Below are 21,309 nucleotides of genomic sequence, written 5' to 3'. Positions count from 1 at the left end.
AATAATCCTGTTCTGATTTTTTTTATTTTTTTTTAATAATTTAAACTTTATTTATTGCAGCCCCAAGACAGAATATTGTACTCTAGGCCAATGTTTCATTCAGTAAGCGTTTCTTGGGTCTTTAAGTAGCCACACTCTGGAAACAAAGGAAGAGGAGGGACTTTAAATCAGAATAAACAAAGATTATGCTACCTCTTGTATAACTTTTTTTAAACTTAATTTTTTCAACCTTTTTGTCACAAATAATTTGTCTGACCTTGTAGATCAAATGTATAAAAAGCAATGGCCTACACTTTTATTCTGTTTCAAATTAGGACACAGTTTTCTAGGTTTAAAAATAAAGTACAGTACTGTACAATCATGTATGGAACTAAACAGAAATGCATGACGACATCGATTAAGAAAACAGAAGCTGTTCTGTTCTGATTTAATGAAAGCATAGTAAGCTAGAAACTTTAGCAAGATAAATCTGGAGTCAGCACCAAAGCAGGTAACAGACTTTAAGCCCGTTCTCTCCATGGCCCATTATGTCTTCCCCCCCCCCCCCCGAGCAAAGCTGTCTGTCCCCAGCACACCTCCCCCACAAAGCAGCCCCCTTTCCCTCTCCCTGTCTCTCCATGGCCCCTTCTGTCTCCCCCCTTTCCAGGTAACAGACTATTATTGGTATTTGATGCAATTAATCTGACCTACAGTAGTTCGATTTGCATTCTCTGTGAGGAGAACAGATACTGTAGGTAAATGTGTGTTCCATATCAAATGACTTCATACATGGGATAAAATAATGTAGACTGTGGCTCATTAATTGCAGAGGCAGAAGAATACCTCCCCCCCCCTTTTTTTTTTTTAGCTAAGCCATAGTAGAAGTTTCTACCACAACCAGGGGTGCTAAATGCTCCAATGCTGCTCTGATGCTCATAGAATTCCGAGTGTCGGAGCATTTAGCGCCCCAGGCCTGGTAGAAACCTCTACCTTGGCTTAGTAAAAGGGGAAGGGGGGTTGTTTAGAAGATCCAAATAATTCTCCTGTCCTTTTCCCAAGCTCTCTAGTTGCTGATGCCATGTTGGGCAAAATATTAAAATGTCATGGCCACGCCCTATCTCTAAGGCCTATGATTAACTACAAAGTACTGTTGATGACCTTAAAACATACTTAATGGATAACTAGTTCAGAATAATTCTTATAAAAGGTGGAATACTTCTGGAAGCCTGAAAGAGAGATTTTGTAAAGAAGGTTTGAGAGGTGTTTTTCCCAGTCCTAGAAGTTTGTAGTGAGCACTTCAAATTGCCATGAAACACTTGGAGCGGGCATGGATGTGTGCCCCACTTTTATTTGGGTGGTGTTTTCACTGGCACATTTTCTAATTCCACAGTAGTAATTTTCATTTTCTCTCTTCCCCATTTATCAGCTATGGAATAGCTGGAACTACGAATGTGACGGGAGATCAGGTGAAGAAGCTGGATGTCCTTTCCAATGACCTAGTTATTAACATGCTGAAGGCTTCATTCAGTACCTGTGTCCTTGTGTCAGAAGAGAACAAAAATGCCATTGTAGTGGAAAACGAGAAAATGGTAGGTGCCATGTAGAACTACTGTATCGCCATCATCAGCTCATAGCTGTAGATTTTGTGTTGCCATATTTTTAAAGAATTAATAACTTACCCCAGATGACTGCATCCACTGATTTGTTTAACAAAAGGTCAGTTTTTGTTTTTTAAAACCTATACTATGCCTAAAATTAAGCAGCTTCCTGGATTAGCTAGTGGGCGTCATCCTATTAAAGACTGACCTCCGCTCTAGGAGTCGAGTTTGAACTGGGTTCTATACAATGTGCAGGAAACTGCTGGAAGGGTGCATAGATTTTGCATCTAGATGGAGATCAGCTAATTCAAACGTTCCTGCTAGGGGTATGTGAAATTGCTGTTTGAAGACAGCTGCAAATTAAAAAGATAGCATGGTTTCTTTGATAGCCTACTGTAATAATATGTTGTTAGGTGAGCAATTGTCCCAGCTGGGGATAAAACTGTTTAGTTATGCAGATGATTTTACGATCATTATTCCATTTGCTATTTCTCTTTCTGAAGTTATTCCTAAAGCAACAAAAGTATTAGGTCTAATGGAGCAATGGATGACTGAATTTAGACTGAAGCTTAACTCAGAAAAAACAAAGTTTTTTTTTTTGTAGCTTCACCGTGCCCATTTGATACTAAAACATCATTGCCTATAAATAAATTCAGCTATCCTATTCAATCTAACATTAAGGTTTTGGGAATAATACTGGACCAGGGCTTGATTATGAAGAACCAAGTGGTTTCTTTACTCTTTGGAAGCTTTGGTCTGTAAGGCGTACACTTCCCCCTTCCATATTCGCAGGGGTTAGGGACAGAGCCAGCCCATGAATATTGAATATTCGCGAATAACTTTTGGGCCGGCTATGACCTTCCCCGCCTTCCTCCCAGCATCCCAGACCTTACCTGGTGGTCTAGCAGGCTTTCAGGGCAGGAGCAATCTACCTATGCTGCTGCCCCGTGCAGATCACTCATAACAGATGGCTGCGGGGAGTTCCTGTCGTAGTCTCGAGAGACTATGGGAACTCACGGCAGCCATTTGCTATGAGTGATCTGCACGGGGCAGGAGCATAGGAAGATTGCGCCTGCCCTGAAACCCGCTAGACCACCAGGTAAGGTCTGGGATGTCAGGAGGGAGGTGGGGGAAGGTCCGAAAAGTAGCTTTATTAAAAAAAAAAAAAATCACGAATAACCGAATCCGTGGATACTGAAACCGCGGATTTGGAGGGCTCACTGTATTTTGATCATTTAGGGCTCCTTTTACAAAGGTGCGCTAGTGGTTTTAGTGCGCACTTGCCGCTACCTCCTCCTTTTAAGCAGGCAGTAGTTTTTCAGCTAGCGCGTGCTATAGCATGCGCTAATCTTGTGCGTGCGCTTAAACGCTAGCACACCTTCGTAAAAGGAGCCCTTATTGTTTTGGTACAGTCTCTTACACTAAGCCAGCTTGATTACTGCAATATTGGCTATTTGGCAATTTCCCAGAAGAATATGCAACGATTGCGAATAGTACAAAATGCAGCGGTCAGGCTGATTTCTTAGGTTGAAGAAATATGATCACATAACACTCTCCTATCGAGTACTGCATGGGCTGCCAATGGCGGTGCAGGTGAAGTTTTTAAGTTTGGTTGCTTTTGTTTTAAAGCTTTGTTTGGTTTAGCTCCCAAATATATAATTGAGCTTTTCTCTTTTGCAACCAACAGAGAAACTCGCTTCTGAATTTTGTTTTTCCACCTGTTAGGGGATGTAAACTTCTTCACTTTTTGCACTACATCCATCTTTAGGTATTGGTGGATAACACAATGAAGCCGGCGGCGCAATGTGCAGCGGCCTCAAAGAAAGCGAGCAGAATGTTGGGCATTATCAAAAAAGGTATCACTATCAGAACGAAGGAAGTTATCCTGCCACTGCATCGAGCAATGGTGCACCCACATCTGGAATACTGCATCCAATACTGGTCGCCATACCTCAAGAAGGACATGGCAATACTCGAGAGGGTCAGAGGAGAGCAACGAGGATGATAAAGGGCATGGAGAACCTTTCATATGCCGAACGGTTGGACAGGCTGGGGCTCTTTACCCTGGAAAAGTGGAGACTGAAAGGGGACATGGTAGAGACTTATAAAATCATGAAAGGCATAGAGAAGGTGGAGCGGGACAGATTCTTTAGACTAGCGGGGACAACAAAAACAAGAGGTCATTCAGAAAAACTGAGAGGAGACAGATTCATAATGAATGCATAATGAATTCTTCACTCAACGGGTGGTAGACACCTGGAACGCGCTTCCCGGAGAGGTGATAAGACAGAGTACAATTGTGGGGTTCAAAAAGGGACTAGATGACTTCCTGGAAGCGAAGGGGATAACAGGGTACAGATAGAGGTTTACCTTACAGGACATTAAGCAAACAGGGTATGGATGTTTTAGGTTAGGTAGGGAACACTTACAGGTCATGGACCTGGGGGGCCGCTGCGGGAGCGGACTGCCGGGCACAATGGACCCTTGGTCTGACCCGGCAGAGGCAATTCTTATGTTCTTATCAAAATCTTTTTTCGTATCAAACAGCATTATGGGATAAGGATTTAGAACAATTGCTTTTGCTTGCTGATATTTATGGGGAATTTAGGAGACATTTAGAAACATATCTGTTCGAAGTATTTAGGCAGCTAACTCGTAAAAATTTTATTATGCACTATTTGATCATTTTAGTGTATAATTATTGGCTTAACTTTTTTTAGTTCTATTCAACTTCTTTTATTGTTTAACTACTGTAAACCACAAAGAACTTTATGGCCCTGCCGGATATAAACTGATTATTATTAAATACAGTAGAATGAAAACAAAAGGAAAAGATTTTTTTTTTAATTGGTCTAACTTGGAGGTCCTTTTACTAAGCTGTGGTAAGTGCTACCACGTGCTTGCTGCAGCTTAAAATGGCATACTGTGGGTTAGCCTAATGACTATTATCCAATGCTACTCATCCACATTGGCATTAGTGATACCGCAAGGTACCCTTCCAAACATATCAAAAGTGACTTTGTGGCTCCGGGAGAGAAGGTAAAGCAGTCGGGTGTGCAGGCGGTGTTCTCATCTATCTTCTCTGTCAAGGGTAATGGCCAGGGCAGAGAAGCTTGCATCTTGGAGATGAATGTGTGGATGGTGTCTCGAATCATGGGATTTTCCAAGGGCTGATGAGCAGAAATGGTGTGCATCTACCAAAGAAGGAAATAAATGTCTTTCAGTAGAAGAATTTAAACTAGAATCATCAGGGCAAGGTGATCAAAGCCTCCAGGTAAGTATAAGACCTCAGGTAAGTGAATCACTAAATACCTTTACACAAATGAGAAAAAGGAGCACTGTCTGGAAGGCTGGAGGCTGAGTTGGATTTAGTGGCAATCACAGAGATCTGGTTTACTTGAGAGCCATGACTGGGATATAGTTATAATGGCTATAATCTATTCAGGAAAAAAAGGGTAGGAAGAAAAGGAGAAGGAGTGGCATTATGTTAAAGATCATATTAAATCCACAAAATTGCAGGATATTTTTGTTGGTGCAATCTTAAATAATAAAATGCTAGCCCGCGCATGCGCAGTAGCGAAACATGTTCCCTGATCCCTTTTCTGTCGGGATGTGGCCGCACGACTGCGCAGGCGCTAGATGGCGCGTTGAGGAGTCATAATGCAGACCCGGAAGAGCGAAGGAAGCCTCACACTGAGCAACTGTATTTACACTGTGCAACGAACCTCTGCAACGGTCCCGGGTTCCTCTCAGCCCACCCTTCTCGCGGTCTGGCCGGCTACCTTAGTCCTTTGCCGCCGCCGCCACCCCCTTCCCTTTCCGCGGTCGACAAAACTCTTGCCTCCAGCAGCCGCCACAGCACTGTAAACACGTTGCTTCGCGGCCTCTACTGCCTTCATTTGCTCTTCCTTTTCTCTGATGACGTCATCAGGGACACGGAAGAGCAAATCGGGGCAGTAGAGGCCGCGAAGCAACGTGTTTACAGTGCTGCGGCGGCTGCTGGAGGCAAGAGGTTTGTCGACTGTGGGAAGGGAAGGGGGTGGCGGCAGCGGCAAGGGACTAGGGGAGCTGGCCAGACCGCGAGAAGAGAAAATTGCGTGAGCCACGAAGAGACGGAGGAACTGGGAAGAAGGAAGAGGGAAAGGGGCCTGCTTTGGGGTAAGGGGGTGCTTGGAGGCACACAACTTTGCTTGGGGGGGGAGACAGAAGGGGGGCCACTGAGAGACAGGGAGGAACTGGAGCTGGAGAGGGAAAGGGGCCTGCTTTGGGGTAAGGGTGTGCTTGGAGGCACACAGCTTTGCTTGGGGAGGGAGACAGAAGGGGGACCACAGAGAGACAGGGAGGAACTGGAGCGGGAGAGGAAAGGGGCCTGCTTTGGGGTAAGGGTGTGCTTGGAGGCACACAGCTTTGCTTGGGGGGGGGAGACAGAAGGGGGGGCCATGGAGACAGTCAGGGAGGAACTGGAGGGCCAGAGGGAAAGGGGTCTGCTTTGGGGGAGGGGTGTGCTGGGAGGTAGATAGCTTTGCTTGGGGGGGGGAGACAAAATGGGGGGCCACGGAGAGACAGTCAGGGAGGAATTGGAGGGGTAGAGGGAAAGGGGGCTGCTTCGGGGGGAGGGGTGTGCTGGGAGGCAGATCATTTTGCTTAGGGGGGGAAGACAGAAGGGGGGCTACGGAGAGACAATTAGGGAGGAACTGGAGGAGGAGAGGGAAAGGGGGCTGCTTTCTAGCACCCGTTAATGTAACGGGCTTAAAGACTAGTATATTTATAATCTGCTTAATGCCTAAGCAGCTCACAATAAAACATACACAATGTCAAAACAATTTTTCCTGTTTTATTTTAAGTTATCACTAAAAAGTTGTTACTTCAAATTTCATCTTGATCTCTCTTTAAAAAAAAATAATAATAAATTCCATATCTCACAATAAACAAGAATTTCCAATCTCAGGAAAAAGCTTGAACAAAAAAATGTCTTAACAATTTTTGAAACTGTAACACATCTCTACAAAGTTGTATTGCTCCAGCTATCTCATTCCATAAGACTGGGCCTGCAACAGAGAAATATGATTTCAAGATATACAGGCCTCCTTCACAGATGAAAGAAGTGGAGAGAGATTTAATAGAAGACATAGCTGTAAAAGGTGAAGTACTACTAATAGGATATTTTAATATGCCAGATGTTTGGGGTATCTCTGTTGTTCGATCTAGAAGTAGGGAGACCCTAGATTCTCTACAAGGAGTTGGTAATGGAACTCATGTAAAAAGGTGCCATACTGTACTTAGTGCTTACAAACAGGGAAAGTGTTTCCGATTGTTATGGTGGGTGATCATTTTGCATTCAGTGATCACTACATAGTATGGTTTAATATTAAGACAGGTATAGAGAGGGCTCATTTGAAAATGAAGGTCCTAACTTAAAAAAACAAACGAATCTGGAAGAAGTAGGAAAGCATTACATAACTTCATTCAAATATTGTATGCAGCACCTTAAAAAAAAAAATTCCCCACTAATATTCCCAGATTCTTATATGGACAAAAATGCTTCCTGCTGACACAAGGTAGGAAATGAAACAGGAACAAATAATTCTGAGGGGTGTTGTCACACTTTAACCAATCAGCCTGTTCCTAGTAAGACACAGTTCTCTAAAACTTGCTTGGGAGGATTCTTGTCGTCGCCATGCGTTTTTTTTTTTTTTTTTTTTCCCTCACAGAAACTAGAAGGGATAGTCCTGCAGCACTGAGAAATGCACAACTTGTTCTGTTACAATTACAGCTCATATTCAGGTCTCTAGCACAGAGTGGACATAAAAGGTCCTTTAAAAAAAAAAAAGGCCTATAGAAGACAAAATGTGCACTTCATCCTTAGAATGTGAACAGTACTCATTTGTTTCTCATTTGTCACATGTCATGCTGAGTCTGTTGTCTTGGTATTTTCAGTTTAAATTTTGTCTGCATATTTGTTTCTAATTTCTGGTCCCCTGTTCTATATTTGGAGAAGAGCCATCTAGATTTTGCTTATACTGAGGGAATGTTGAGGTTTTTTTGTTGTTGTTTTTTGTTTTGTTTTTTTGAAGATGTTGCATACAATATTTGAATGAAGTTATGTAATGTAGAGGAAGCTTAAAGCCTGAATGTGAGCAAGACTGCTTTTACGCTAATAAAAAAACAAAATCCACACCTCAGTATGAATCTTCTGTGTAGAGGGTGACGTGCCAGAAGACTGCTCAGCAAATCAGACTGACTGATTTATCTTTCTAATGTAAAAAGGAAATAAAAGCAGAGATTTACCTTTTTTATTGGATTAGCAGACATGATTGTATACATTCTCATGTAGAATTTTACTTTTGAAGCTCTTTTCTTTCTGAATGAAAAATAGTCTGCTTAAATGGCTTTTTTTTTTTTTTTTTTGAGAATAATTCAGAACACGGCGGTTGATTGATATTTGGCCTAAAGAAAAACGATCACATTAGTCCATATTTTCATTTACTGCACTGGAGGCAAGAATATTATTTAAGTTCTCCTGTAATTGTTTTAAGCTGATCTTAGGAGAATCTCCAATTTATTTGTCTTCTCACTTTGAATTTTACAGACCATCAAGGATCACAAGAAGCTCCAACCTATTTACTTATCCTAAACTAAATGGATTCAGATACAAGATCTTTTTTGAAAGGTCCTTAGCATTTCAGGCAGGAAAAATACAATGTTGGCTCGGTGAATGCATTCATCAAGCCATGTCTTATTGCTCTTTTCGTAAACTAGTAAAATCTTCTCTGTTTGATAAATTTATCTCTTAACTAGATTGTTTTAAGATTGTGATTTTTTTTTAAATCTTTTACTCTGTTTTTACCTTATGCATACGTTTCGCTGACTGTTTAGTTTCTTTGATGTAAACCGCCTAGAACTCTTGGGTAATGGTGTTATAAAAGAATAAATGTATTATTACTATGCATAGTAAATGCTTGTATCATGCACTAGGCTTTTGTAGGTAAACTTTTTTTTTTTTCTCTCTGATTCTGTATACTGCAGATAAAAGTTGCATGTACAAATCTGTGCACATTGCAGATTTGCATGCACAACTTAATGTTTTAACAAGCCAGTTGGCGCTGTTAATTGCCAGTTAACAATTATTGACACCAATTAGAATTTACATGCATTCTACCTGTCCACTGGTTGTTTGGTCATCATTAAACTGTTTTCATTATAGAATGTACATGTACAACTTTTTAAGCATATTCTTTAAAATGGTGCGTATAAATTTTAGTGTGTGTATATCAAAAAGGTGCATGGCCAGGGGAGGAGCATGGATGAGCACTGGACATTCTTAAGTTTGGCACACTGTTATAGAATATGTCCAATCTGTGCACAAAGTTAGGTTCAGGCATTTAGGCCTGGTTTTCATGGGCTTAAATGCCTGTGGATGAATACTACGAGTGATTCTATAAACCGCTCCTCCTAACTCTGGAGGCAATTTATAGAATTGCATTAAGTGTTGATCTTTATGGCACTTTTTTTAGGTAACATATATAGTTTTTACCCCTAAATAACTAAAGAGGTGCCTTGTTTAAAACCCAGCAACAAAAAAAGCTTCCCTCCCCATACCTATATTTCCATTGTCCATGCCTTCAGAGCAAAGAACTGCTTTTTGCATTCTCCCTTTTTATGTTCAGATTCAGAATCATTGCATGGATTGCAACAAACTGTAGCTTTTTTTTTTTTAAAGTTTTAAAGTTTTGCCCTGCAGTTCTGGAGCTGTGAAGCCCTACTGTGCATGTAACGTAAGATCAAGTTTGAGGCATCCATGTCAAAGACTTGCTCAGTTCTGATGGTATACTTAGTGCACTGGTTCAATTCCCACCGCAGCTCCTTGTGACTCTGGCAAGTCACGTAACCCTCAGTTGCCTTGGGTACAAAATAAGTACCTGTATATAATGTGTAAAATGCTTTGCTTGTAACCACAGAAAGGCAGTATTTCAAATTCCTTTCCCTGATTTTAGAAAAGGGTCTGCCAGGGCAGTGCTTTTTCTAAGATACTTGCAGGAATGCACACGTTAGCAAGCATGAACGGCACAAACCTGGCAGGTTCCACATGGAAGCGGTGGCATTTACACCTAGAAGTTGTGATTTTGAATTGGTTTCATTTTGGAGGTGAAAATAAACTACTTGATAAAGAAGAATTGACTCCCTTAAGGCCTTATGTAAAGCTCTGGCCAAAATAGGTTTTTAAAAAAAGTGCTTTCTGTGCCTTTCTGCAGAACTATGGCATGACTATTTCCTCATGATAATAAATACTCCAAGTCAAATTCAATAAAAAAAAATCCAAAAATATACCATAAAAGTACACATGAAGTGCAGATAAGTTCTCGGATCACCAACCTAAAGTGCTTATTAGTACAAATAATTGTACTAGCGCAGGTTGTTTGAAGGGACCATCATAGCACTTAAAGGTCCCATGCACCGCCCCTCCCTCTACAATACAGTTTTTATTGATGACCAAACAACCAGTAGACGGGTAAAGTGCATGTAAATTTTGGTCTCCACATGTAAATTGCAGTACACACATGTAAATGCTACCATTTAAATACAGATCTGTCTGACATAGCTTAAGTTGCTTTGAAAACTTTGGGGCCAAAATTGTTTTGAGACTGCAGGAGGGAGGCCGGCTTACTCCTATGGTCGGCACTGAGCCTTGATTATTCAGTGTTGGGGCCTATTTCTTTGACTAGCATTGAATATCCAATCTATTGTTGGCCAGCTCAAATTTAGCCGGCTAAATCGATTTTTAAGCGCTGGCTGGTTAAGTTTATAGTGACCAAAGATAAAGCTGCTCTTGGGCGGCCTGATTTGGCCTGTAAACAAGGCTGGCTAGCACTTTAAAATCAGTGGCTATTGCATGATATTGCTGACATTAAACACTGCTATTCAACAGAGAGAGCCAGCTATCTCTTTCTGAATATTGGTGTTTAGCCAGCTAACGCAATTTAACTGGCCAGGAGCAGTTTCTGGCCAGTTAAATAGTGCTAAATATATCGGGCGGATTAAGGCTAACTTTTCTGTGTTCTTTATTTCTAGGGTAAATACGTGGTCTGCTTTGATCCTTTAGATGGCTCTTCTAATATTGACTGCCTTGTTTCTATTGGAACCATCTTTGCTATCTATAAAAAGGTAAAAAATGTAATCCTTTTGCATAAATTAGTGGAAGTCAGTGGTTCTTGGTAAACATGGACTGCGCATTTTGAAGTGACTTAGGGTTGAATGAAGGCAAATGATGCAAAGTGTTCTGACATGTATGTAGAATATTTGGAAAATTAAGGGCCTGTGAAGATTTTAGCGAACATAGAAGCAGAAAATATTTGATCTGTCCTGACCTAGTAATACTGTGTAGTTTACAATTTTTTTGCGTGTTTATGTGCACACCATACGGGGCCAGATTCTGTAAACAACACCTGGAAAAAAGGTGTCGGCCTTGTGTCAACCACATTTAGGTGCCATTTTCAGAATTGCGCCTATCAAACTTAGATGCTGGTAATGTAGGCCACAATTACGCCTAGTGACACCTATCTTTATATCCACCCCAAATATGCCCACTTTAGACGTTAGGGGCTATGTGATTAGGTGCCTACCATTTATAGAATCGGGCCAATTAAAATTTTTTTTCTTAATTATGAGAAATTTGGGCAATTAAGGTAGGCGTTTAAATTAGCACTTAACTTTAGGCACCTCTTGTAGAATCTGGCCCACGGTGTATATGGTAAGGAATTTTGGACACTATTGTGCATACATCTATATAAAATATAGGTTATTTACCCCCTCCCTCCTTTACAAAACCGGTTTTTAGTGCAGGCCGGCATGCTCAATACTTTGCAGTGCTCCCAACACTCATAGGAACTCCATGAGCATTGGGAGCAGTGCAGAGCATTCAGCGCGCCAGCCTGTGCTAAAAATCGCTTTTGTGGTTTTGTAAAAGTGTGTGTGTTGGGGGGGGGGGGGGCTAATGCTTTGTAATCCCATTGAATTCATACTGTTTCCTGTTGGGGGTTCTCTAACAGTGTTTTTCAACATTTTGACACCTATGGACCGGCGGAAATAAAATAATTTGTGGACCAGCACCGGTCCGCGGACCGGCAATTGAAGAACACTGGGCTAAGTCGTGCCCATCTCCACCCAATCTCTGCCCCAGACCCTGCCCCATAATAGTACTAATTGTAACACCATTTTTTCCATCCATTTTTCATATATACACACATACAATATAATCATATTAGCAACACATGATTAACTACAAAATTAAAATACACAAAGCACACTGTATGCTTTTCAACATTCATTCCCACCAGAAAACAGATAACCCCATGCAAATGCAGGACTAAAAGTACTAATATTCACAAACAAATCCTAAATGCAAGACTCTGCAAGCAGTACAACCCTCAGAGAAAATCAAACAAATGCATTTCTTCCTGAACAGACAGCAGATGTAAAATCGCTAAATAAAAGCATTTCCCCTACCGTTGTCGTCTCTCTCCCTCCATGTGCCTTGCCTTCTGGCCTGCCCCCTGATGTTAGCTTCAGGCCAGACCACGGTGCAATCAACGCAGGGTCTTTGGGCCGGCTCCCTGAGTGCTGCATTGCACAAAACTGTGGGAAGCAGCTCCTTGCCCGCGTCCCACACCTCATCTGGAAGCCTTCTCTCTGACGTTGCAACATCTGAGAGAAGGCTACTGGGTCAGGTGCAGGATGCAGGTAGGAGCTTTTTCCCATGGCTTTGTGTACTGCAGCACTCAGGAGCCAGCCTGAAGACGCTGCATTGATCGCACTGAGGACCGGTGGCTACAGAACAATCTCTTGGGCCCGATGGAGGTGCCGGCCCTGTGGAACGGCAGAAAATTTCTGTGGACCGGCACCAGTCCACAGACCGGCAGTTTAAGAACACTGCTCTATAAGACAGTACAGTCCTGGTTCTTTGAATAACTTCCTGCTTTTCCTCTCCAGACATCTGATGGTGAGCCCAGTGAGAAAGACGCTTTACAGCCAGGGCGCAATTTAGTGGCTGCTGGCTATGCCCTCTATGGGAGTGCAACCATGCTGGTCCTGGCCACTGATTGTGGTGTAAATGGTTTTATGCTGGATCCGGTAAGGAACTTTTCATGTGTGTGTATGCAGGCCTCCTGAGCTATAAAGGAATATTAAAATACATATGGATATATATTTATAAGACACCTTTTATCTACTGATAACTTCCCTTTTCCCTTTATTGGAAAGCTAGATTGAGCGTTCTTTATGCATTTTCATGAGATTTACATGTAGCATACATACAAACGTTCAGTTTAATTTTTTTTTTTCTTTTCTTCTTACTGTGATTCTGTGTTACTGGTAAATCAGAATATGTGACTGAAAGGAGAGTAACTGGTACAAAAGGTGCATTCTGCCATAACTTCTGTTATGTTATTGGTCAGGTTTTTACTGGAAATGCCTTGGAACTTTTTTTTTGGGGGGGGAGGGGGTCGTCCCCTTCCCCCATTTTGATGCCTAAATAAGTGGGGAAAGCATGTAGAGCATGGTGCATGGAATTTTCCAACCCATCTGCATCTAAATGCATGTCTTTTGGTGTGTTGTAATCAGGAGATGAGGGGAAGGAAGTGAAAAGTGCAGATACTGAATATAACAGTAAATCAATGCAAGAGTAAACTGTGGCTGTTGAAATCACTTCTCCAATAGAAATGCACTGGGATATTTTTGGAAGGTGTTCATTTCTCTGCCACTCCCTACCACATTCAGAAATATCACTTCTACATTACAAACTTCTAAGTTTTTTAATATTCTCCCTTCTAGTGACTAGAGCCACCTTCCAGTCCTCTCCCCTCATTCTTCTCACTGGCTGGATCCTACCTGCAGCCATGCTGCTAGCTATAATGGAAGCGGGCAGGGAAGGCTCACTTATAAGTGGGACGGAGGTGAAATAAGACCATAGAACTGCAAACAAGAGGTTATAAACTCAGAAAAGAATGTGTAGACAAATTACTTATCCTTTCTTCCTTATGGACATTAGTAAAAATTCTGCCGGCTGCTGGAAAAAGCCACACAGTTGGCAATCCTAACCTCCTGAGTCTTGAACACATTTCAGTAGAATTAACAAAGAAAATAGGGAGATTGGACTACTGCAACTCAATCTACCTAAGCCTTACCAAGAAAAGCCTTCATAAACTTCAGCGGATCCAGAATGCCGCGGCCAAGCTCATCTTCGCAAAAAGTAAATTCGACCATGTCTCGCCGCTCCTGTCCAAGCTCCACTGGCTTCCGATTATCGCCAGGGTCCACTTTAAATGCGCCTGTTTAACTTTCAAAATCCTCCATGGCATCCTCCCTCCCTTCATCCCACTCTCCTGGAACTCCTTAAACCTTAATACCACCAGACCCACTCACAAACTTAAATTATCCTTGCCTTCATTAAAAGGCATTTCCCGTGCAGGAAAACTAGGGACCTCCCTCCCCTTCAGACTCACTGAACTCTGGAACAACCTTACCTCCCCCCTCCGGACCCTGAGCTCTCTCCAACTCTTCCGCAAACATCTGAAAACCTGGCTGGTCTCAAAAATGTAATACTTACCCCATCTTTGGCATCGTAAGCCCCCCAATCACCCTTTCTCTTTACCCTTTCTCTATACACTTTAACCTTCATGGAGTTCCTTTCTCTCTCAACTCCTGTAAACCGTGCCGAGCTCTACGATTGTGGAGATGATGCGGTATATAAACCTAAGGTTTAGTTTAGTTTAGATATTTACACATCCTTTGTGTGTGTGTGTGTGTGTGTGGGGGGGAGGTCTGTATGTTTGTCTATAGGGAAAAGTAGCAGGGGGTGGGTGTCGCTTGTGAGACAGTAATGTTTAGAGGCATAGGCAATTTGTAGCATGTTAGTGTAGTTTTGGAGGTATGGTGGTGGGACAGTTACAGGTAGATTAGTTTTAGGGGATAGTTGTACCCCAGTTCAGAGGGTACTAGGGAATGGAGGCAGTTTGGGATGGTATGGAAGTTACAGGAGATATTCCCCCTTTCTATTCCCTCCCTTGTGTCCCAAGTTCATGCCTCCTCCCTGCCTTCTGTGTCCCGAGTTTGTCTCCCCCCCGCCTTCCAAGCTTTGTCCCAAATTCATGCCCCTCCCATGTTCCAACGCGCTCTGCCCCCCCCTCTCTTTTCTCCCTTACTTGTTCAGGGCCGTCCAGCCACTTCTGAAGCCGGATCAGTGTCTCCTGCAAGTGCATCTCCATCTTCTTCTGGCTTGGCTGCTCCTTATCTTCAGCGCTAGCTGCATTTGTTTGCCAGGACAGCGCACAGCAGCTCTTGCATGCTGCTGATCCAATTCTGGTTCCTGGTCAGCCATGTGCAAGAGCCACTGTGCGCTGTCCCAGCAAGCAAGTGCAGCTGGCGCTGAAGATAAGGAGCAGCCAAGCAGGAAGGAAGATGGAGACGCGCTTGCAGGACATTTTTGTGAACCGGCGGTTGAAGAACACTGCTTTACACTTCATAAAGTTATAGGCCAAAGGCAATCCCCGCAGATTCTCAGAAAGCAAGAGTAGCAACAGGAGCCACCTCTTGATAGGAATGTGGAAAATTAAATTAACCAGCTGGGAGTCTGCACAAAGTTCAGTAATGGGCATGGTTTGTGTGTTAAATAGATTTGTGAGACTCCTCTGTGAGGCATGTTTGTGTGATTAACGACAAGCTGGCTGTGGAATGTGGCTTTTGAGGTGTTTTGTTTTTTTTCTGTTTCTCCCTTGCAATGTCATGCTGAGCTCCGTGTGCTAAAGAAGTCACAACATATATGCAAACTACTTGAATTTTATTGGGCCTGATATTAAACTGTAAGCTTCAAGCCCAGATGTTTAATGCTGGGGTTGCTGGTGTTGAATACCTGGGACAAAAGACTGGCGGCTCATGCTTAGCCAGCCAAGTTGATTTTTTTTTTTTTTTTTCTTTTTTTTCCATCAGCTGACTGACTAAGGCTAACGGCCAAAGATAGACCCTTCTTTTAGGCAGGTCTGTGTGACCGTGTGCCTTAGCTAGCCAGCAGATCAAAATCTGCAGTGACCAGCTGGTCACTGGGCTGGCCAGCAAGTCTGATATTCAGTGGTAGGAAGCCATCTCCTGCTGAATATTGGCAGATAGCTGGGCAAACAGGACTTAGAGAGAGAGGAAACGCCTTCCACTCATCTCTCCTATCAGTGTTGGGATAACTGAAGTTATAGGATGTAGGCAGAAGAGGGCTGAGTGATATTTTGTACTCTGTGGAATCTGAACACTGTCAAGAGTATACATAACATCACAGAAAAGTGAATACAGTTATTTCAGCGCTCTCTGGCATTTATGAATACTATTAAAGTAATACAGATTGGAGAATCTTAAAAGTTAAATTCACTAGCGTTTTTATTGAGAGGGAAAATCTTACCTTACATTAGGTGGAGACATCGGGCACCATAAGGGACAGACGAAGCTGGCCCCGGGTTCTCCAGCTGGATCGGGCCACTCCTGAGGGGGGTATTGCATTTAGTTAAGCCATCAATAAATGGGGAACCCCCCCCCCACACACACACAAGGAGGGACTATAAACACTAAGCAAGTGTGGATAGGTTGTGCAGGTCCCAAATCTTAACATTTGTGCTTCATTTCAGATATTGCAGCTTGATGTGTAGTATCACTGGTGCTAAGCGGTATTTCAGATGTTGCAAGTTGAATTTTTTTCACAAAATACAAATTCACTGGAAACTAAAGCTTTAAACTGTGTTGTATTTTTATACTGTATGATTAGGCAATTGGGGAGTTCCTGTTGGTCGATAAGAATGTGAAGATCAAAAAGAAAGGTAACATCTACAGCATCAATGAGGGCTATGCCAAATACTTTGATCCTGCAGTCAGTGAATACTTGCACAAGAAGAAGTTCCCTGAGGTGGGTCTACTGGATGTTTACTAATTTCATGTAATTAGCCTGAGATGTAACTGATGCCAGTGGCAAGGTTGATCAGTGCTTGTATAGATCTTGTAATTGTTTGATCCCAATAATGAGTGGTGCAAAATTGTTTGAATTGGGGTTTTATTAAGCCAAAAAGAAAATGATGCTCTTAATTGCCATTTTCTGAAAAGGACTAGATACTTAGTCTCAGTTTTGCTACCAAGGATAGTGTCTGACAGAAGAAAACTTGTCTCGGCACACATAGTATAGTGGTATATGAGTACCACTGCATATTATAGTATTTTAAGTGGAAGAACCTATATATAAGTCTTAAAATGTGGCCAATCTCCCTTTATGACTTTTAGTAAGGTTTCATTAAGACAATTAATCTAGTAGGTACAAAACATATCTAGTAGAAAAGTACTGTACTTCAGTGTAGACTTGCAAGACAACATCCTGAGTTCTGTTTGCAGTTCTCTCCTTTCCATCTATAAAGGGACATTCAATAAGAGGCAGCTCAAGAGGCTGACAAAATGGCATATGTGCTGCATTAAGTTTTATTATAAACTATTCAGAGACTGAACGAGCCAAGCATGCCCTTCCTAATGGGGAATAATGAGTTAAAAAGCTTTGGTGGACATAGAGCACCAAAAAGTAACACATTTATACCATGAAAAGCTCAAAGGCAAGGGATAATTTATTTGAAACTTAGAAAATTCATTTCACTATAGATGGTAGACCCCTGGAGCCAAAACGGTGGCAAAATTCAAGCATGTATAAGACTCTGATATAGGAACTAGGGAAAGGAGTAAGATGTGAGAAAAGCATGATAAGCAGGCACACGTGGACAGATTGAGTGGACCAAGTGGTTTTACCTGTCAGCCATACTTTGAGGACATGCCTTATCAAAAAGGTTAAGGCATGTTTCAGTGTACTAAAAATACATAGCTTCCCTCAATACACATACCAATTTCAGGCAGTTCCTTTTAGCCCAATGGTCCATCAAGCCCAGTAGCCTATCCTCGGTGGCCAATCCATGTCACTAGTACCTGGCAAAAACCCAAAGAGTAGCTACATTCCATGCTGCCGATCCAGGGCAAGCATTAGCTTCCCCCATGTCTGTCTCAATAACAGATTATGGACTTTTCCTCCAGGAAATTGTCCAAACCTTTCTTAAAATCAGCTAGGCTATCCGCTCTTACCACACCCTCTGGCAATGTGTTCTAGACCTTAACTATTCTGAGTGAAAAAATATTTCCTACTATTGGTTTTAAAAGTATTTCCCTGTAACTTAATTGAGTGTCCCCCTAATCTTTGTAATTTTTGATGGAGTGAAAAATCTATCCACTTGTACCCATTGTACTTCACTCAGGATTTTGTAAACTTGAATCATATCTTCCTTCAGCTGTCTCTTTTCCAAGCTGAAGAGCCCTAACCTTTTTTTAGTGCTTCCTCATACAAGAAGAGTTCAGTTACGTCCCTTCCAGATTCCATACGCTAGGTGTTCAATCCCAACCCACAATCTGGGAGCTGCAGAAATCAAACACCTTTCTGAGCTCCTCCCCCTTAGACTGAGAACTAGAAAAATATCCAGTTTCAATTTCTGTAAGCAGTTCATGCAGTAGTCTCTTGCAGTTGATCTGCTTTTTTTTTTTTTTTTTCCACTTAAAGTTCATTTGTTCAGTCCTTTCTGGTGGTTCACTGTCAGAGGAAAGGATGCAGTCCTGCGGAGCCTGACTGCTGCTTCACAGATAAATTCTGGTGGATCTGTGGAGCCACCCTGCTGTGTGCCACCCTTCTTAGACTCAGGGTTCCTTCCCCTGGAGTTTGCTTGCCCACTAACATTGTCATGGGTTTTAAGCTCCAGCTGTGTGCATCTGGAGCAAAACTCCCAGTTTTCAAGGTGCAGGCTGCTTTTATTTAAACAAGTTATGGAGGTGGAGACATACTTTTCATTTAAAACCTCATAGTAATGCATACAGTAAAAGTATACAGAATCTGGTAATATAAAACACAACATACACTTTCTCATTTAAAATAATTCTGGAAAAACCAAGCCTTTAAATATTTCTTGATGAACAATAGCAGAGTAGGCTTGAGTCTATAAAAATCCTATTCCATAGTCTGGGGTCCATGCCCAAAATAGTCTGTGTACAGCAGCCTGATTTTACTGGGTAGTTGAAGCAAATTTAGCTTTGAAGAACATAATTACCTATACTGCTCACAAGGCACCAATTTTTCTTTAGATAGGTTGGTGCCTCTTGATAGAAAGTACAAAACAGTAAAACAAATTTTAAACTTCATATGACATTCAATTGGTACCAATTCAGATCTTTCAGAATTGGTACCAGTTAAAAGCAGGGTTTGGTTCAAAATCGCATGTATGGTCCATAAAGCCATATATGGAGAAAACTCAGCTGGATTCACTTCTGCTATTCTGGTCTTAGTCCTTTAATGACTCGAGGACAATTCAATGCTGGAAGCTACCACACTCCTCTCTGTGCTAGGTTCGGAAAAAAGCTCTCTTCAGGACCACCTTTGAATTCCAAGGACCCAAAGTCTGGAACAAACTCCCAAGCAGCTTACGACGACTTACTTCAATTCAGGAAGACACTGAAAACGCATCTATTCTCTTCACTGCACTGATCTGTTATAACATATTCATGTGTATGTTGTCTATACCTTTGTATCATTTCTAATATTATGTAAGCCGCAATGATTCCTAGTCGACATTTGCAGGATACAAGAATTAGTACGGTAAAAGATTTCATGGTTTCCAATGATAACCAATATTCAATGTCATCTTTAAATTTATCTACGTGTCCTACTTCTTGTTTATCCCAAAATATATTTTAACAGACAAGCTACTGTATTTAACACAAGTTGCAATCTCTTGATCTGTTTAGATAAACCACAGAACACAGGACAAGCACAAGCATATTCCAGGACAAGCAGGCAGCATATTCTTAACGCATGGGTGACATCACCGACGGAGCCCCGGTACGGACCCTTTTTACTAGAAAGTTCTAGTTGGCCGCACCGCGCATGCGCGAGTGCCTTCCCGCCCGACGGAGGAGTGCGTGGTCCCCAGTTTCTTCGTTTCCGTGGAGCGAAGAAGTCACATGTGTTTCAACGGCTGTTGAAATTATTTAGTTTGCCTTCCCGCTCGCGTATTTTTTCGATTTTTCGTCTGTTTCTTTTTTGGATTCCCTTCAAAAAAAAAAAAAACTCGTTGAGTTTTCATTATTTTTTCGAGCCGGCCCCGGCGGGGCCTGTTGTCGCCATACAGGCCTCCGGATTTGATTTTGCGGAGGCCGTGTTTCCCTTCATGCCCCCTCAACCGGGCTTTAAGAAGTGCCAGCGGTGTGCACGCCCGATCTCTCTCACCGACCCCCACAATTGGTGCCTCCAGTGCCTGGGTCCAGAGCATCGGGCTGACACCTGCACCCGCTGTGCTACGCTTAAAAAGCGCACATTGAAAAATAGGCAGATCCAGCAAAATATTTTGTTCGGTACCGGTTCTGCCATGGAAACTCCTGCGACGTCGTCGGCACCCCAAAAGTCGGTACCGCCGACGTCGACACCACCGGATCATTCATCGGGATTGTTGGGCCCAGGTAAGCCGGCTAAGAAGCCTTCCACTTCCCTTGAGCGCCCTCCTGCTAAGGTTGCGACACCAGCCCTCCCGACACCGCAAACGCTCCGCTCCGATATCGGTGAGTGCCTCATCATCGGCCTCCTCATCGCCGGAGCGTAGAGCGGCACCTCTGGTACCGAAGAAGAAAAAAGCGGTACCGGTGCCTCCCCTGGATGACCGCATCACGGCCATACTCCAAACACAGTTACAGGAGCAGCTGCAGCAACAACTCCAACAACTGCTACCGGCGTTGCTGGCACCGCACCTTCCGGTACAAGACCGGTTCGAGCCTCGCACTGTCCCATCGGTGTCGACCCCCTCGGTACCGATTAATACCTCCATGCCGGTGCTCTTAGCTGAAACACCTACAGTGCATACCCAGGCTGCTGCCGATCCTGTCCGGTCCCGGGAACGACATCGGTCTTCCTTACCCGGTACTGCCTCGGTACGCTCAGGCAAATCTCTCTCAAAGACCCGCCATGCCGAGCCCTCTACACCAATGTCCAAACGTGCACACCCCAACGTTAGAGACCCAGACTTGTGGGAAGACTCCCCGCACGGTACCGAAGAGGACGCTTCGTCAACCGACGAAGAACCCTCCATGACCGACACGTCTCAAAACCAGAGCAATCCTCTTTCTCTAAATTTCTTAGGGAGATGTCAGCAGCTCTTTCCATCCCCTTAAAAAATCTCAGGCTTTCCTCGATGCCCTAGATTTTGAGCAACCTCCCAAGGAATTTCTAAAGTTACCCATCCACGACATCTTACGGGAAACTTTCTATAAAAACTGGGAGACTCCCCTCACTGTTCCCGGGGCCCCTCGCAAATTGTATAGCTTGTACCGGGTTATTCCAATTCCAGGTTTTGACAAACCTCAATTGCCCCACGAATCCCTCCTGGTGGAATCTACTTTAAAAAAATCTCAGGGTTCCAGTGTATATGCCTCCACCCCTCCTGGCAGAGAGGGAAAAACTATGGATAAATTTGGTAAGCGCCTTTTCCAAAATGCCATGCTAGCCAATAGAGCAAACAATTACACCTTCCACTTCTCCTTCTACATGAAGCATCTGGTGCAACAGCTCTCCACCTTACAGAAATATCTTCCTGAACGTAAGGTTCCTCTTTTCCAGCAACAAATTTCCAGCCTCCTCCAACTC

The 21,309-nt window shown here is 42.8% G+C and overlaps 1 protein-coding gene across 1 annotated transcript in view; it reads left to right on the top strand.

The window, feature by feature from the left end:
* Positions 1-21,309, top strand: part of LOC117352024 (fructose-1,6-bisphosphatase 1-like) — a 53,583-nt gene that overhangs the window by 10,827 nt on the left and 21,447 nt on the right. Inside the window, exons 2-5 of the mRNA XM_033928007.1 lie at positions 1,406-1,568; positions 10,647-10,739; positions 12,564-12,704; positions 16,375-16,512. Coding sequence (XP_033783898.1) covers positions 1,406-1,568; positions 10,647-10,739; positions 12,564-12,704; positions 16,375-16,512 — 535 coding nt within the window. The remainder of the gene's footprint in view (positions 1-1,405; positions 1,569-10,646; positions 10,740-12,563; positions 12,705-16,374; positions 16,513-21,309) is intronic.

The sequence above is a fragment of the Geotrypetes seraphini genome, chromosome 1 (genome assembly GCF_902459505.1).
Source record: "Geotrypetes seraphini chromosome 1, aGeoSer1.1, whole genome shotgun sequence".
In the NCBI taxonomy this organism is placed as follows: Eukaryota; Metazoa; Chordata; class Amphibia; order Gymnophiona; family Dermophiidae; genus Geotrypetes; species Geotrypetes seraphini.
This window is presented reverse-complemented; position numbering and strand designations above follow the sequence as displayed.